The 16,573-nt window shown below is 36.3% G+C and overlaps 1 protein-coding gene across 1 annotated transcript in view; it reads right to left on the bottom strand.

Annotated features, from left to right (window-relative positions):
* Positions 1 to 747: 747 nt before the first annotated feature.
* LOC138702152 (uncharacterized) overlaps positions 748 to 16,573 on the bottom strand; it is a 39,185-nt gene continuing 23,359 nt past the window's right edge. The window contains exons 8-13 of the mRNA XM_069829758.1: positions 13,060 to 13,216; positions 8,492 to 8,660; positions 6,205 to 6,334; positions 4,691 to 4,823; positions 3,510 to 3,662; positions 748 to 1,047 (exon numbers count right to left, since the gene is read on the bottom strand). Coding sequence (XP_069685859.1) covers positions 1,006 to 1,047; positions 3,510 to 3,662; positions 4,691 to 4,823; positions 6,205 to 6,334; positions 8,492 to 8,660; positions 13,060 to 13,216 — 784 coding nt within the window. The 3' untranslated portion in view covers positions 748 to 1,005. The remainder of the gene's footprint in view (positions 1,048 to 3,509; positions 3,663 to 4,690; positions 4,824 to 6,204; positions 6,335 to 8,491; positions 8,661 to 13,059; positions 13,217 to 16,573) is intronic.

Below are 16,573 nucleotides of genomic sequence, written 5' to 3'. Positions count from 1 at the left end.
AACATAACCTTCTGCGACAGTATTGGATTTCCAGCCTCCGTGACTTTTCGCGAATTCTCTTTCGATTGCATATCCGAGAATAATCGATACTTGCGGTTTTATAACGGGACAAAGCTGACTTGTCATTGGCTGAACACATGTAAGCTGAGTTATCATTGGCTGAAGACCTGTACTTTAATGACATGCATTAAAGGACAGCTACCAGGTGTATAATTAGTACATTTCGGCATGGCCGAGCATAAAATTATTTATCTTGGTAGATATTGTGCAGTATTGTGCAAAATACCCAAGATAGTATATATATATATTTTAGTTGGTTATTTTACGACGCTTTGTATACAGCTTAGGTTATTTAGCGTCTGAATGAGATGAAGGTGATAATGCCGGTGAAATGAGTCCGGGGTCCAATACCGAAAGTTACCCAGCATTTGCTCATATTCGGTTGAAGGAAAACCCCGGAAAAAACCACAACCAGATAGCTTGCCCCGACCGGGAATCGAACCCGGGCCACCTGGTTTCGCGGCTAGACGTGCTAATCGTTACTCTACAGATGTGGACGGTAGTATATATCTGTACAAAATTTGGTACGTAGGAAACCGAATTATTTTATATGTTTTTGTCTTTTTATTGAATGACATGTGTTTTAAAAAGAAAAGAAATATAAAAAGTGATGCATTGATGAATGATCGTTAAGAGTACAGGTTTTTTATGGATAGAGGATCACAGAGGAAGAAATGTAGACGAACATAATATTTCTGAAAGTCATTTATATTCGTATATTAATGTACAGTGAAATTACAAAATGAAAGCAACTTACTCTTCAAGAAGGAGTGGAATTGAATAAACAAATATTTCATGCATGTGAGGGAAAGAGGGCTTAGAGAATTTGGCGGTAATTCAGTAGTTTTCATAAAATATTTTCAACGTTTCGAAACATCTCACTGGTATCATCTTCAGGAACTTAATGATGCTTCAGAATTGGATGCATTTGAAGACATCTGGCAGTTAGACTGATGAACCAACAGGCTTGACAATGATCTCGTGAACCTGCAAAATTAGAATACAGAAATTGTACAGTGTGAATTGAATAACACATACTTTCTAAACGGGCAGTTTAAGTACCATAAAGTAACAGGCGTTAACAATAAATGAGAGATGTAACTATGTTAATTGTGTGCGAAGTAAAAGATCTTCTTTTCGGTGCTAGAGGCACATTTTTTCACTTCGCTAAATATACAATCCAAATATTAAAAATTCAAAGTATATTTTTTTGTGGATATATTATACAGACATGGGTATTAGAGATATAGGTATATGCAAATATTTTAGACGTAATTGGTTATAGTATAATGAACCATATTAAAACAATTTCTCAGTCTTTGAAGTTATTTTTTAGACATGAAAAAGTCATGTTTTTAGGCTCGTTAATACTTCCAGACGATTCGTTTTCCCTAGGACAGGATGTCGAGACGGTAGTCCAGTTCTGTGCAGACTCATGCCAACATGTTCTCGGATATAGACTTCACTGCTTTTGTGACGCGTCGTCTCATGTTCAGATTCTGTGGCATGGGAGTGACAGACACGAAGTTCTTGGTATACTCCCACAGAAAGAAGTCACGGGTTAAGTCTGGCGATCGCGGAGGCTATAGTGACATTGGTGAATCGTCGTATCCTGCACGGCCTATCCAGCGTTCTGGAGGGTATTATTACACTTTTACAGGGTGTATCACGAGGTTTTCCCCGGTTTATGGAGGTGATTCCTGGTGTTAATTGGAAGAAAAAATGTAAATACAGTAATGTGGTGACATTCATAATTAAGGAGTTACAACAGATTTTCAAAACACGCCGTGGTGTATGCAGCGCTAGACAAGTTTGCGCAGGACTGACGATATGTGGGGGAGAATTTAACTTTTCACATTCCAAGGTATAGATAATTCTTCATGAGAACGGACTGTATCCTTTTCATGTGCAAAAGGTGCAGCATTTAGAACCGCATGATCATGCCAACCGTTTGCCTGCCAGATCCCCAGATTTAACACCCTAGATTACTGCATCTGGGGGTAGATGAAAGACATCGTGTACCAGATTAGGGCGCAAACACGAGAAGAGTTGATTCAACGCATTCTCGACGCCGCAGCGACAATAAGGAACGAACGTGTGAAGTTACGAAATGATACACGCGCGGTTCACACCCGTGCGAATCTTTGCCTTCAGATGCAGGGAGGAAATTTTCAACATTTGCTTTAAATCCACTCTACATGCAAGAGACTGGTACAAAATGAAACACTTGCTTGTATTCTAACTGTGGTTTCCATTTTTGTCAGTGATATCCTCAAGTAATAGTACATTATGCAACGAGCCTATAATGAAGGTAATTAAGAAGTGAGTATGGATATTTATGAAACGAGCGCAAGCGAGTTTCATAATTTTCATACGAGCTTCCTAATTACCATTATAGGCTAGTTTCATACGACTTTTTATGCTCGACCATATTTCTAACTTGATATTATTAATTTTATTGTATCTGACCTGGAGCAATGTTCCGTATGTTGTGAGATGTGCGCAGACGCGAAAGTATTGATTTTTTTCGAGGAACAGATGTCCACATTGAACTTGCTAGGCCATAAGAACCTACAGAGATAGCATTGAAATTAAATTAGACATTGAAAAACGAGATGACAAATTGAATTTATTTGAATATTATTTACAATTAACGCTAATTATTATAGTAACAGAACATAATCTTCTGCGACAGTATTGGATTTCCAGCGTCCGTGACTTTTCGCTAATTGTCTTTCGATTGCATATCCGAGAATAATCGATACTTGCGGTTTTATAACGGTAGAAAGCTGACCTGTCATTGGCTGAACAGTTGTAACCTGAGTCGTCATTGGCTGAAAGACCTGACCTTTAATGAGTAGGTGTACTTTAATGACATGCATTAAAGGTCTGCTACCAGGTGTATAATTACTACATTTCGGCATGGTCGAGCATAAAAAGTTTTTCTGCTTTTTTCAAATTGCCGTTACTCCTTAATTATGAATGTCACCACATTACTGTATTTACATTTTTTGTTCCAAATAACACCAGGAATCACCTCAATAAACCTGGGGAATACCTCGTGATACATCCAGTATAAGATACGTCATACCGTGGATTATGGCAACTGTAGTTACCTACTAGCCCGCCTTGTTTAGCTACTTGCTAGGACTATGCCCGTGTTCGTACCCTGTTTACTGTCTCTTCCGAAGTCTGTGGACGGACCTGACATTTCCTAGGACATGAACAGCCACTAGTTTCGAATTACCTCACCCAGAGCGCAATGCAGTTTCTATGTGGTGCATTCTTACCAAATTCAATCCTGAAGTTTGACTGTACGTGGCACATTTATGGGAAACTATTACTGCAAGGGAAAAAGTAAATAGGGTATTGTTTGACACCATTTTTATTAAACAAATATTAAAATATTTGCACATATACCTGTAACACCCTGCTGTTTGGTTTCGTACCTGCACGTGTGGGGGCGTTGCAAGCACGTACAAGACCGCATCGCTTACGTCTTCTGCCTGTAGATGGGGTACAGAAGCGTACACCTTCGCAGGGTCGGCCACTCTTCCGGAAGCAGCCATGAACTCTGTTTCGACCAGTCCCGGAGTCACACTCTGAAAATGAACAAGAAGTAATTTATACCAATAGTAGGCCAGGATAATAGAGGGGGTTTGGAATTGAACGGGTTACATCAGCTGCTTGTCTATGCAGATGACGTGAATATGTTAGGAGAAAATACACAAACTATTAGGGAAAACACGGGAATTTTACTGGAATCAAGTAAAGAGATAGGTTTGGAAGTAAATGATTATGTCTCGTGACGAGAATATTGTACGAAATGGAAATATAAAAATTGGAAATTTATCTTTTCAATAGGTGGAGCAGTTAAAATATCTGGGAGCAACAGTAACAAATATAAATGATACTCGGGAGGAAATTAAACACAGAATAAATATGGGAAATGCCTGTTATTATTCGGTTGAGAAACTTTTATCATCCAGTCTGCTGTCGAAAAATCTGAAACTTAGAGTTTATAAAACAGTTATATTACCGGTTGTTCTTTATGGTTGTGAAACTTGGACTCTCACTTTGAGAGAGGAACCTAGGTTAAGGGTGTTTGAGAATAAGGTGCTTAGGAAAATATTTGGGGCTAAGAGGGATGAAGTTACAGGAGAATGGAGAAAGTTACACAACGCAGAACTGCACGCATTGTATTCTTCACCTGACATAATTAGGAACATTAATTCCAGACGTTTGAGATGGGTAGGGCATGTAGCACGTATGAGCGAATCCAGAAATGCATATAGAGTGTTAGTTGGGAGGCCGGAGGGAAAAAGACCATTCTGGAGGCTGAGACGTAGATGGGAAGATAATATTAAAATAGATTTGAGGAAGGTGGGATATGATGGTAGAGAATGGATTAATCTTGCTCAGGATAGGGATCAATGGCGGGCTTATGTGAGGGCGGCAATGAACCTCCGGGTTCCTTAAAAGCCAGTAAGTAAGTAAGTTGGCCTACCTACAATGCCTTTGTTGACTAGACTAAATAAATTGTTACTAAACGTGTAAAGCTACGATTTTGAGTAGTGGGTCACCTTCGTGACATTCGTTTTTGTCATGTAGGCCTACAGTGTAAACTTACGGATATTTTGATTTTGGATTTCTGCTGGACCAGTTCCCTTCGCAGCCCCTCGGTGAGAGCCAGGACGGCTGATTTCGATGCACAGTACATATGTGCGATCAACGGGCTGTTCGGAAATACGTGACCAAGGACACTGAAAGAAAATATCAGCTGGTCAATAACACTAAAACACTTTATTCAATTGTTTTATTATTATCTTCAGAACGTGCAATATTTTTATATTTAACATAGTCAGAATAAAGGAGGCTGTTTGGCCTTGCAGTAAATTTGACGGAAACTAAACAGAAAAAAAAAAAACAAACAAAACAAAGTTCTTCAGGCATAATGAAGAAGTTACGGTAAGGATTTTATCAACAATAATCTCGCTAGAGGTTTTGATTTATCTAGAGAAAATCAAAACTCGAGTGGGATTTAATTGACTATTACACGATTAGAAGAAAGTATATAAAGATTAGAAGTAGCAAAGTACTCCAATACAATAAAATATTAATTGGCTTTCAAAAATACAACTGTCTTCAAATGTATTATTGTACCATCTTAACATTACGCTAGATGGCAGTAGTGTATTATGATTATGTTTTCTTGTTATCAGTTGTGCCAACTATGGAATCTTCATTGAACTCTGTGGACGGTTACTAGTCAAGAAGGCTTTGTTGATTCAGTTTCATTTTTATTAAAACATTTGCATTCCACTTCAATCATCCGGATCCCAGTAATCAACGTCACTTGACAGATGATTTTCAATAAATCTTGCTATTAAACAATCTCTGATACGTGACTATCCATAATATCATATAGCAGAAGCTATAACAAACATAACCTAAATAATATAAACAAGTGTTAGAAAAGTTTTAATTAACGATGATGAAATAAAAAATAAACATGAATAATTTTAAAAGAAACAATTATTGAAAGCACAATTTTGAAATTTGAATGTTTTAGTGGTTGGTGGTTCAGTTGATGTTATATTGGACGTGTGCGTAAAAGAAGTGAACACGTTGATGTACATGGTGTATTCCTCAACTTATTCAGGATTTCCGAATGGTGCTCTTCATATATGAACAGTGATCTTTATTAATTCTTGTTCTTGAATGCCAATGCGAGTCATATTTGAAAGTGCTGTGCATCGACTGGAGTGGTTTGTAATTTTCTGTTTTTTTTTTTTTTTTTTTTTTTTTTTTTTGACGTCCAGACCAGTGCAGTTTGAAATGTTGGCAAACAAAGAAACAAATGCTTGGGTAGTGATAAAAATAAAAAAATGCTAGGGACGCGATAAAATGTGCGATAAGCAGCCATGATTGGCTGAAAGACGTCCTTTCGTACCGTTTTATTGGTCAAAAGTAGTGTGACGTAGTAAAAGTGTAATAGTCACCTTTAAAATCCACATTCTGTGGCGGGGTTTGAATCCAATGGAGCCAATGGAAAACACGGTAACCATTAAACCAGGAAGGTTTCCTGGTTTCACAAAATATATCTTGCTCTACTCGAAGATATGTAATCCCTGTAAAACCCACCTGTTAATGTGTACGATGTGTCCGTCGTCTACCCCACGCTCCTTCATGCTCTGGAGGGCCTCCTTGGTGCAGACACTGAGGGCCAGCACGTTCAAGTCCAGGATGGATTTCCAGCTGTCCACAGGTCCGTCTGAAATCCGAATAATTGGGTCATTGTCCTTTCATAGACGGTTGGACATAGCGAATGCAGATTCCTGTCTCGAACACTTGCCAATAGTTGTTAGAAACTCACTAGATGACATGCCTAGTTTTTGAATGGCTAAGGACTGTAGCAAATATAGACGAATACAAATATTTGTGTTCCGGTATTAGGGCTATAGCTATAGCTATAGCTATGTGTTGCCTCTCGCTAAATTATTGAAAAGTGGCAAAAGGCGAAGCAGCTGAATATTGACTCTTTTTCTTCTTCTTCTTCTTCTTCTTCTTCTTCTTCTTCTTCTTCTCCTCCTCCTCCTCCTCCTCCTCCTCTTCAAGGATTAAACAATTTGCCCGTTGTCTTCAGCGTTTCCTGAATCGTCCTCGATCTCTTCTTCCCCTGGCATAGGCTATAGTTTAACTTTGGGAAGTCTATCGTCTTCCATTCTTAATAAATGTTCAGTCCAGTTTCGTCTATTGTCTATTATTTTATTACCTACTGATTCAATGTTCAGTCCTTCTCTTATGTCATCATTTCTTATTCTCTTCAATCTTGTACAGCCTTTAATAATTCTGAGGAATATCATTTCTGTCGATTGATTTTTACTTACGTGTCTTTCAGGTGGTACCCAGGTTTAGGTGTCATAAAGCAATTTTGGTAATGCCATCACCTTATAAAATTTCATTTTAGTCTCCTTCCTAATTTTATTTCTAAAATTTCGTTGTATGGTCCCACATATTGCTTGAAATTTACCAACTTTATATTCAATGTCTCTGTCACATTTAAAACTTATTTCACAGCCAAGGTATCTAAAATCAGACACTTGTTACAAAATTTAATTTCCTATTACAACCGGGTCTTTTCCTTTAAATGTCATTCATTATGTTCGTTTCCTTAATTTAAATTTAAAAATTATAGGATTTGCATGAATTATTTAAAAGGTACGTGGACTTATAAAATTATTCTCATTTTCTTGGATTATTATTTGATCATCCGCAAACAGAAGAGCATTTATATAAATATCCGCTGATAATTTAACTCCTGGATCTAGTAAAATATTCAATTTCTTTAAAATATTCAATTTCTTTAAAAAGGGTGGCCATAGATTGAAAATTGTAAATGCAAAAACTGAAAACAAACTTCAGCAAGGAATTGATCAGTTCAAGATTACACAGATCATTTTCTTCTTCTTCTTCTTCTTCTTCTTCTTCTTCTTCTTCTTCTGCACCACCACCACCACCACCACCACCACCACCAATATAATGGCTTTCGTCTTACACGAGAGATTCTATCTTCTTAGTATAGAAGCCACTAAACCTTGTTGCTTTGAAGTGAATTTTTCTGTTGGTTATTATTTCTGTTCCCATACATTTAAACATAATAGGCGTATGCGACAAGAATAAATTCGATAGAAATGGATTATTCGAGAATAATATGTTGTGGATTGACAATAATAGACAAAGTGAGAAATGAGAAAATTCGAAGGCAAATACAAGCAGTGTTCTAGTTTTTTTTTTTTTTTTTTTGAAATTGTATTTGTATATCTGGTGGTGTGGACAAGAAGGCCTGATAGCCTTAACTACATCAGAATAAATAAATAAATAGATAGATAAATAGATAGATAGATATATAGATAGATAGATAGATAGATAGATAGATAGATAGATAGATAGATAGATAGATAAATAGATAGGTAGGTAGGTAGGTAGGTAGGTAGATAGATAGATAGATAGATAGATAGATAGATAGATAGATAGATAGATAGATAGATAGATAGATAGATAGATAGATAGATAGATAGATAGATAGATAGATAGATAGATAGATAGATAGATAGATAGATAGATAGATAGATAGATAGATAGATAGATAGATAGATAGATAGATAGATAGATAGATAGATAGATAGATAGATAGATAGGTAGATACATAAATGTATAAATAAGTAAGTAAATAAATAAATAAATAAATAAATAAATAAACCTTTTCTCACCTCAGTTTCATTGACTTGTAAGTCAGTATTAACGCAGAAGGTAAAATAAACAAAGAAAGGAAGTAAGTTACGACTACTGTAGTGTCAGCATCGTTAAGAATAACAGCGCCTTGTTTGCTTATTAACAACTTAAGTAATGATGATCTGTTTTCACTTACCGATAAGATTACTACTGCTTGCTACTCCTGCATTGTTGATCAGGATGTCCACTCCTCCCAGGTTGGACTTGACCCACTTGAAGGCCTCCTGCACTTCTGTCTCCTTGGTGATGTCGCATTTCAGTGGATATAGCTTTCCGGGTTGAGACTTGAGGCTATCAGCTAGTTCCTGGAGTGGTAATAGGAAATATTATTATGGTTCAACACTAGTTCGTAAGATTATCTTGACAAACAAATCCGTCTCAGTAAATTGTATGACTAACATACAGAGTGTTTCAGAACGCCTTCTCATAAATTTAAGAAGTAATAGAGGATGCTATTGGCAATATTTTTTGTTAGGGAACCCATGGTCGGAAATTAAAAATGGCGGCTGTGCAAGACTAGAAGTATGAGGTTATGTTATTGCCAATGACTATAAAAATTTAAAAATGAGAGAGTGAACTCATGTATGAGGAACCTTATTACTAGACTTCGTGGAATTGCCACGAGAATCGTAAGGTTTACTACGTACGCGGTATAGACTGTATGAGAAGGGGACGTGCAACGGATGGAGTATGCCTCTGATGTAAACACTGAGCAGTATACTGCGGTCACAATAAAACTTGTATCCTGCATTCAAGAAATATAATGAATGATCATTGAAGTAGCAAATGTCTAAACATGTAAATATACAATTATTTTACAGTGAGATGTATTAACTCTTAAAGTTTAATGTAATATACTCGCATCATCCTTGAATATGTGCATTACAGTGAAGAGTTACGTACATTTTGAGCGACTGCAAAGTGAACCTCCTCCGATGGTCACTTAAACAGTTTTTATATTGGGAAAATGTACGTTCAACAACACACGATGTAATAGGTGGATATTTGAAGAAAGGAAAGCCACTACTTTTTAGTACACCAACTTCAGCCGTCTTGTCGTGACCTGATAGTACATAATTTATAATAAGAAGTTGTGAATACGCAGAATTTTTAGCAATAATGTTTCTCAACTTACATTAACTTTTTCTGAAATTAGTGAATTGTTATTTTGGATAACGGTTTGTGATACTTTATCCACTATATTAAGGGCTTCTGAGAGTTGTAGTTTAGACGATTCTAACAGGGTGATGCTTTTGTACACGATTTTAAAATTAGAATCACTGAACAGAATATCTTCCAATAGCTGTTGAGAAGGCAATGATTTTGCAGCTGCAACAGCGGAACTGTCTATGCTATCCAATTCATCAATTACCTCCATTATTTTGCCGTAATATTCTGCATAATAATTAACAGCATCCAACCACGTTTTCCAACGGGTCAAGATTGGCTGCGGGGGTAAGGGTATTCCAGGGACAATTGTTTGTAACAGCAACACTCTCATTGTAGTATGTTTGATTGAATTCTTGTCTTCACTGAAGAAATGTTAAGCTTTGACTATTCCAACCACAGTAATGCAAAAACAAGTGCTTACAGAGGAATACATTAGCTGCAGCTGCTCTATCTATTTGGACCGGTCACATCTCTTAACATGAACTGCTTATACTACGAGACCGGCAGGTCGCTCACCTTTTCTATACTACCGTATATCGGCAACCTGATTGCATGCTGCGTGTGGCAATTCAACGAAGTCTACTTATTACGTTTCACTTTAACAACAAATGTTCGAAGTGACGACAGCCGTCTTCATTACATAAGCAACGTATGGTTCTGAAAACTGGTTGCTGAGTCGATCTGACAGGAGAAAGATAAGAAACAATCCAGATAATGTTTGTAACATAAGTTGCTGGATATGCTGTCAGCGGTTATAATAAGACGTGATAAAACAAATGATGTTATAACAGGTTATGAAAATAGTTGGAGAGAACACATTTAGAACTATTCATCACAAGGAAAAAATACGTTGAAAGATTTCGACATCGGTGTCAGGATGACTTCTAAGTCGAAACAAGTGAGATAGTTCTACTTTGCAGCAGATGATGACAATTTAGTTATGATGGAGCGTTGGACGAGCGAACAACGTGCGTTTTACTGTTAACGCATATTACACAAATTGAGACAGTTTCATGGCTGTACAGTGCAACACTCATGATTATGACGGAACTGGTTCTGCGTTGAAGAAGATAATAGTTATTTATAATACGAGTATCGTAACGTTTCATATTACAGTACGAGTTTGAAAACAGTCGAGTATTGTAATATGAATTTACGTTAAGTATATCGTACAAGTCCACACCTATGGGGTAACGGTCAGCGTGTCTGGCCGCGAAACCAGGTGGCCCGGGTTCGAATCCTGGTAGTCGCAAGTTATCTGGTTGAGGTTTTTTCCGGAGTTTTCCCTCAACCCAATACGAGCAAATGCTGGGTAACTTTCGGTGCTGGACCCCAGACTCATTTCACCGGCATTATCACCTTCATATCATTCAGACGCTAAGTAACCTAGATGTTGATACAGCGTCGTAAAAAACCCAATAAAAATAAAATAAAAATGTCGTACAATGTTTTATCCACTTTGATAAAATAAATAATTTTTTAAATAAAAGTAAATTGTTATTATTTTTGAAAATATCTTCTATGGAGAGGCGATTGTAATTATTATTATTATTATTATTATTATTATTATTATTATTATTATTATTATTATTATTATTATTATTAGTTTATTTCTGCGAGAGGCGATTCGTTTGTGTTTGATTTATTAGTTTTGAACACAACAGACAGACCAGCAGTACAAGGAGAAATAAGCAAATGTTAAAATGAGTTCAAACGAGTATTTAGATATTGAAAATGCTGCAAATTCTGCAACGAATGTTCAATGTCGAAATCCAGCGTTAGATATGAATTGTGAACAAATTTTTGTTAATGTTATAATAAATAAAATCAATTCCATTTTGTTTAATTTAATGTGTTGTTCACATTAAGCAACCAGTTAAGTAATAGTAGTATCATTACCTATCTAGTTGCGTAATAGAAGTATCATTACCTAACAAGTTCCGTAATAGAAGTGTCATTACTTAACTAGTTGCGTAATGAATTAGTTTACAACATTTTATTAGTGATGTAAAGTCCACATTACATAATCAAAGTGCATAAAGAACTGTACAGTCGTCCGAGAACATGAACTCCATAAGAGCAGCGTAACACTAAGTGTTCCACCACTTGCCAAGCAGTTTCCTTCCAGTGTCCGAAGGATTCTTCATAAGTGTTTACACATGGAAGTAATAGCAGCATTAAAAGTAGCTGATTAAGTCAGTCGTATGTCTTTTTGCCGTCAACCCTTGGATCTCATTAGCGTTAACGAAGAATGTGTTAAAGCTGGTTCACAATAAACCGGAAACGAGAATCGGAACGAAAACGAAAACGGTAAAATTGTTTAAAAGTGTACATTTAAATGTGAGCATTCACAATTAACGAAAAGCTTGCCGGAGCCCGGGATCGGGAACGGAGAGTTGGCCAAGTTTCAACTTCGGCGTTCACGTTTCCGATCACAGCCCACTAGATTCATTCTATTGCCATCTAAAAGCTATTTTGTCGTCGTATATTTTGTAGCAAGAAGACCGTGACATAACCTATGCATTATTTTGTTTTGTGCTGTGCATCATGGAGCAAGTTTTATTTGATGAGATTCTAATATTGAGTGTTGAGGAAAATCTTCACGTTTACGATAAGCGGCGCGCCTCGTACAAAGATGAGAAAATGAAGGAGAATACATGGCTTTCAATAGCTGCGTCTTTGAACACCGATCGTAAGTGAATCATATTTTATTACTGTATTGGTTGTATTACACACTACATATTCATGCTTCAATTCAATAACTACTGTTGTGTTCATTTTTGTTCTATTACAAATGTTTCTTCTCTAATTATTTTACGTTATGGTAGACTTAAAATAAATTGTGATAATAAAGATGTATGGGCATATTTATAGTACCGTGCCTAATGAAATGTTTCAGTTGAAATTTCTAAGTTGGTTAACCTGTGTTTATGTTGGCTGCCTTGTACTCATGAGAGAACGCCATTGGTCAATTATACACAAATAACGTCAGAATGCGTAATATCGACTTTACATATCGTTATTGACATGCATATCGATATGCATAGTCGTCAACGTACCCGTTTTATTGTGAATCAAAAATTTTCTCATTCACGTCTTCTGCTTCTCGTTTTCATTCTGATTCTCGTTCCCGGTTTTTTGTGAACCAGCCTTTAAGGAGCAACAAAGCACACTTCTGTTTGGATAATATGTTAAGAAACAAAACTTCCAGTGCTGGACAGCAACCAACCCTCATGAAATGCACCAGGAACCATTGCATAGTGCCAAAGTCACAATATGGTTTGCTGTCATCGGCCCCTATTTCTTTGAGAACTGTAAACGAGAATTGTTATGGTCACATCAGAGCGATATGTCCAAATGATTGAAAAATTTTGTGTACTCAAATTGTGGAGGAACCTGAAGTCAAACCACACACTTGGTTTCAACAGAATAGAGCGACCAGCCACACAACTATACAGTACGGTTAAACTTTGTTTCCACACCTGTCTGCAGATATAGCGATATCTTATGGCCCGCAACATCTCCAGATCTCACCTGTATTTTCTCTAACCTGCGTGCTAGGCCGACGACTTTGAGTCCTTTCTTGACTAATTCTTGAGCCACAGAAGCTCCTATACCAGCACTGGCTCCCGTCACCATGGCAACTCGTCCTGACCAGCGCTCCATTGTCTTGTATGTAGTCTGTCTTAGTTAACCTGACAGACAAGATGCAATGTCACTTAATTTTCATATTGAATGTAACATTATGTTAGGAATATTTTACGTGCTGTATTACTTTTTTCAATGTTACCAAATTCTGCAACTTCATGCAAAAAAGTCTTGTGACCTCATTCAGTTCCATTTCGCCCCGATTGCATGATACAGTTTAATATCATATCATGTACAATATGCCACATTATAGCACCATTGCCCTAAATTTTATTATACCATATAATTAATATTATAGTTATTTATGGTACTTGTGAGGTAAGTGCATCTTTATCGCACGAGTGGAAAGATTTAAGCACGAGGCGTCAGCCGAGTGCTTAAATTACACGAGTGCAATAAAGATCACGCTCACAAGTACCATACGTAATTTTATCCATGACCATAACGAAAAATTCTGTTTTATAAAAGAAAATATGTTGAAAATAAGTCCTCATGTAATCACATACCATGGCATGGATTTTTAGAATCAATACGTGTACTAGGTAGGTCATGATGTAGGAGGCCATGATTAGTAAAGAATAGTATCTAAGGCGTTGGATAAATAACAAATTATAATTAATTATATAATTTTAATATATATATTTTTCACTTTAAACGTGTATTTTCGTCTTTTTGAAGTTTCAGGGATTATTTAGAAGTCTTCACGGGACTATACTTACTTACTTACTTACTTACAAATGGCTTTTAAGGAACCCGAAGGTTCATTGCCGCCCTCACATAAGCCCGCCATCGGTCCCTATCCTGTGCAAGATTAAGCCAGTCCCTATCATCATACCCCACCTCCCTCAAATCCATTTTAATATTATCCTCCCATCTACGTCTCGGCCTCCCTAAAGGTCTTTTTCCCTCCGGTCTCCCAACTAACACTCTATATGCATTTCTGGATTCGCCCATACGTGCTACATGCCCTGCCCATCTCAAACGTCTGGATTTCAAGTTCCTAATTATGTCAGGTGAAGAATACAATGCGTGCAGTTCTGTGTTGTGTAACTTTCTCCATTCTCCTGTAACTTCATCCCGCTTAGCCCCAAATATTTTCCTAAGCACCTTATTCTCAAAAACCCTTAACCTATGTTCCTCTCTCAGAGTGAGAGTCCAAGTTTCACAGCTATATAGAAGAACCGGTAATATAACTGTTTTATAAATTCTAACTTTCAGATTTTTGGACAGCAGACTGGATGATAAGAGCTTCTCAACCGAATAATAACACGCATTTCCCATATTTATTCTGCGTTTAATTTCCTCCCGAGTGTCATTTATATTTGTTACTGTTGCTCCAAGATATTTGAATTTTTCCACCTCTTCGAAGGATAAATCTCCAATATTTATATTTCCATTTCGTACAATATTCCCGTCACGAGACATAATCATATACTTTGTCTTTTCGGGATTTACTTCCAAACCGATCGCTTTACTTGCTTCAAGTAAAATTTCCGTGTTTTCCCTAACCGTTTGTGTATTTTCTCCTAACATATTCACGTCATCTGCATAGACAAGAAGCTGATGTAGCCCGTTCAATTCCAAACCCTGCCTGTTATCCTGAACTTTCCTAATGGCATATTCTAAAGCGAAGTTAAAAAGTAAAGGTGATAGTGCATCTCCCTGCTTTAGCCCGCAGTGAATTGGAAAAGCATCAGATAGAAACTGACCTATACGGACTCTGCTGTATGTTTCACTGAGACACATTTTAATTAACCGAACTAGTTTCTTGGGAATACCAAATTCAATAAGAATATCATATAATACTTCCCTCTTAACCGAGTCATAAGCCTTTTTGAAATCTATGAATAACTGATGTACTGTCTTCACGGGACTATTGTGATTAAAATAGTTTCACATTTTACTTCAGTAAACTTAAAAGGAATATTAAAACTTAATTACTCATCGTGTCTGTTTAGCTCAGTTGGCTAACGCATCTTGTTTTAAAATCCTATAAACCCAACTTCGCAGGTTCAAGTCTCCTCGCATCCCAAAAGGTAAATTATTACAACATTTTAAAAAGATGCACATTACATATGGATGTAATGTACAAATTACGACGTAGCAGATAGAGAAAAGAGAAGGAGATTGAGTGTATGTATATTTAAGAAATGGTAATAAAGAAGTAGAGGTAGTGACATCTAGTAACTAATATATTAACTTCTTGAGTAATAGTTGAATGGAAAAGTATTCGTGTGTACCCGGGTACTAGGAAAATACTAATGAACTGTGAGATAAAGTTCAAACTGTGAGGTAAAGTCTTTATCTCACTAGTGAAATAAAGTAACGTTGAATAAAAGCCTACTTTACAAACGCAAAAGTATTTAGTAAAGGTATGTTTTTCGTTATGGTCATGGATAAAAATAATTATTTTCCGTGTAATGATATTTGTCATAGCAACTCATTGTTCATAGACCGCGAAACTCATCATTACAAATTATTTGACATGTTATTTCTTTATTACTTTGTTTTATAGTGTTGTTGTATCGAGCGAGTTGGCGTAGATGGTAGCGTTTTGTGACTTGTATTCAGACGGTCCTGGGTTCAAAATCAAAACTCGAGTGGGATTTAGTTGAATATTACAATTAGAAGAAAGTATATAAAGATTAGAAGTAACAAAGTACTCCAATACAATAAAATATTAATTGACTTACGAAAATACAACTGTCTTCAAATGTATTATTGTACCATCTCAACATTACAAATATTACGCTAGATGGCAGTAGTGTGTTAAGATTAGCTGGTTTCTTGTTATCAGTTGTGCCAACTATGGAATCTTCATTGAACTCTGTGGACGGTTACTAGTCAAGAATGCTTTGTTGATTCAGTTTCATTTTTATTAAAACATTTGCATTCCACTTCAATTATCCGAATCCCAGTAATCAACGTCACTTGACAGATGATTTTCAATAAATCTTAGTATTAAACAATCTCTGATACGTGACTATCCATAATATCATATAGCAGAAGCTATAACATAACCTAAATAATATAAACAAGTGTTAGAAAAGTTTTAATTAGGGATGATGAAATAAACAAGAAACGTTTTAATTAACGATGATGAAATAAAAAATAAACATGAATAATTTTAAAAGAAACAATTATTGAAAGTACAATTTTCAAATTAGAATGTTTTAGTGGTTGGTGGTTCAGTTGATGTTATATTGGACGTGTGCGTGAAAGAAGTGGAACTCGTTGATGTACATGGTGTATCCCTCAAATTATTCAGGATTTCCGAATGGTGCTCTTCATTTATTTGTAAATAGGGTTTCAGGGAAGATTCACAGCTATGACCAGTGATATTTATTAATTCTTGTTCTTGAATGCCAATGCGAATCATATTTGAAACTGCTGTGAATCG

The sequence above is a fragment of the Periplaneta americana genome, chromosome 6, assembly GCF_040183065.1.
Source record: "Periplaneta americana isolate PAMFEO1 chromosome 6, P.americana_PAMFEO1_priV1, whole genome shotgun sequence".
Classification (NCBI taxonomy): Eukaryota; Metazoa; Arthropoda; class Insecta; order Blattodea; family Blattidae; genus Periplaneta; species Periplaneta americana.
The sequence above is the reverse complement of the archived record's forward strand: the minus strand, read 5'-3'. Positions and strand labels throughout refer to the sequence as shown.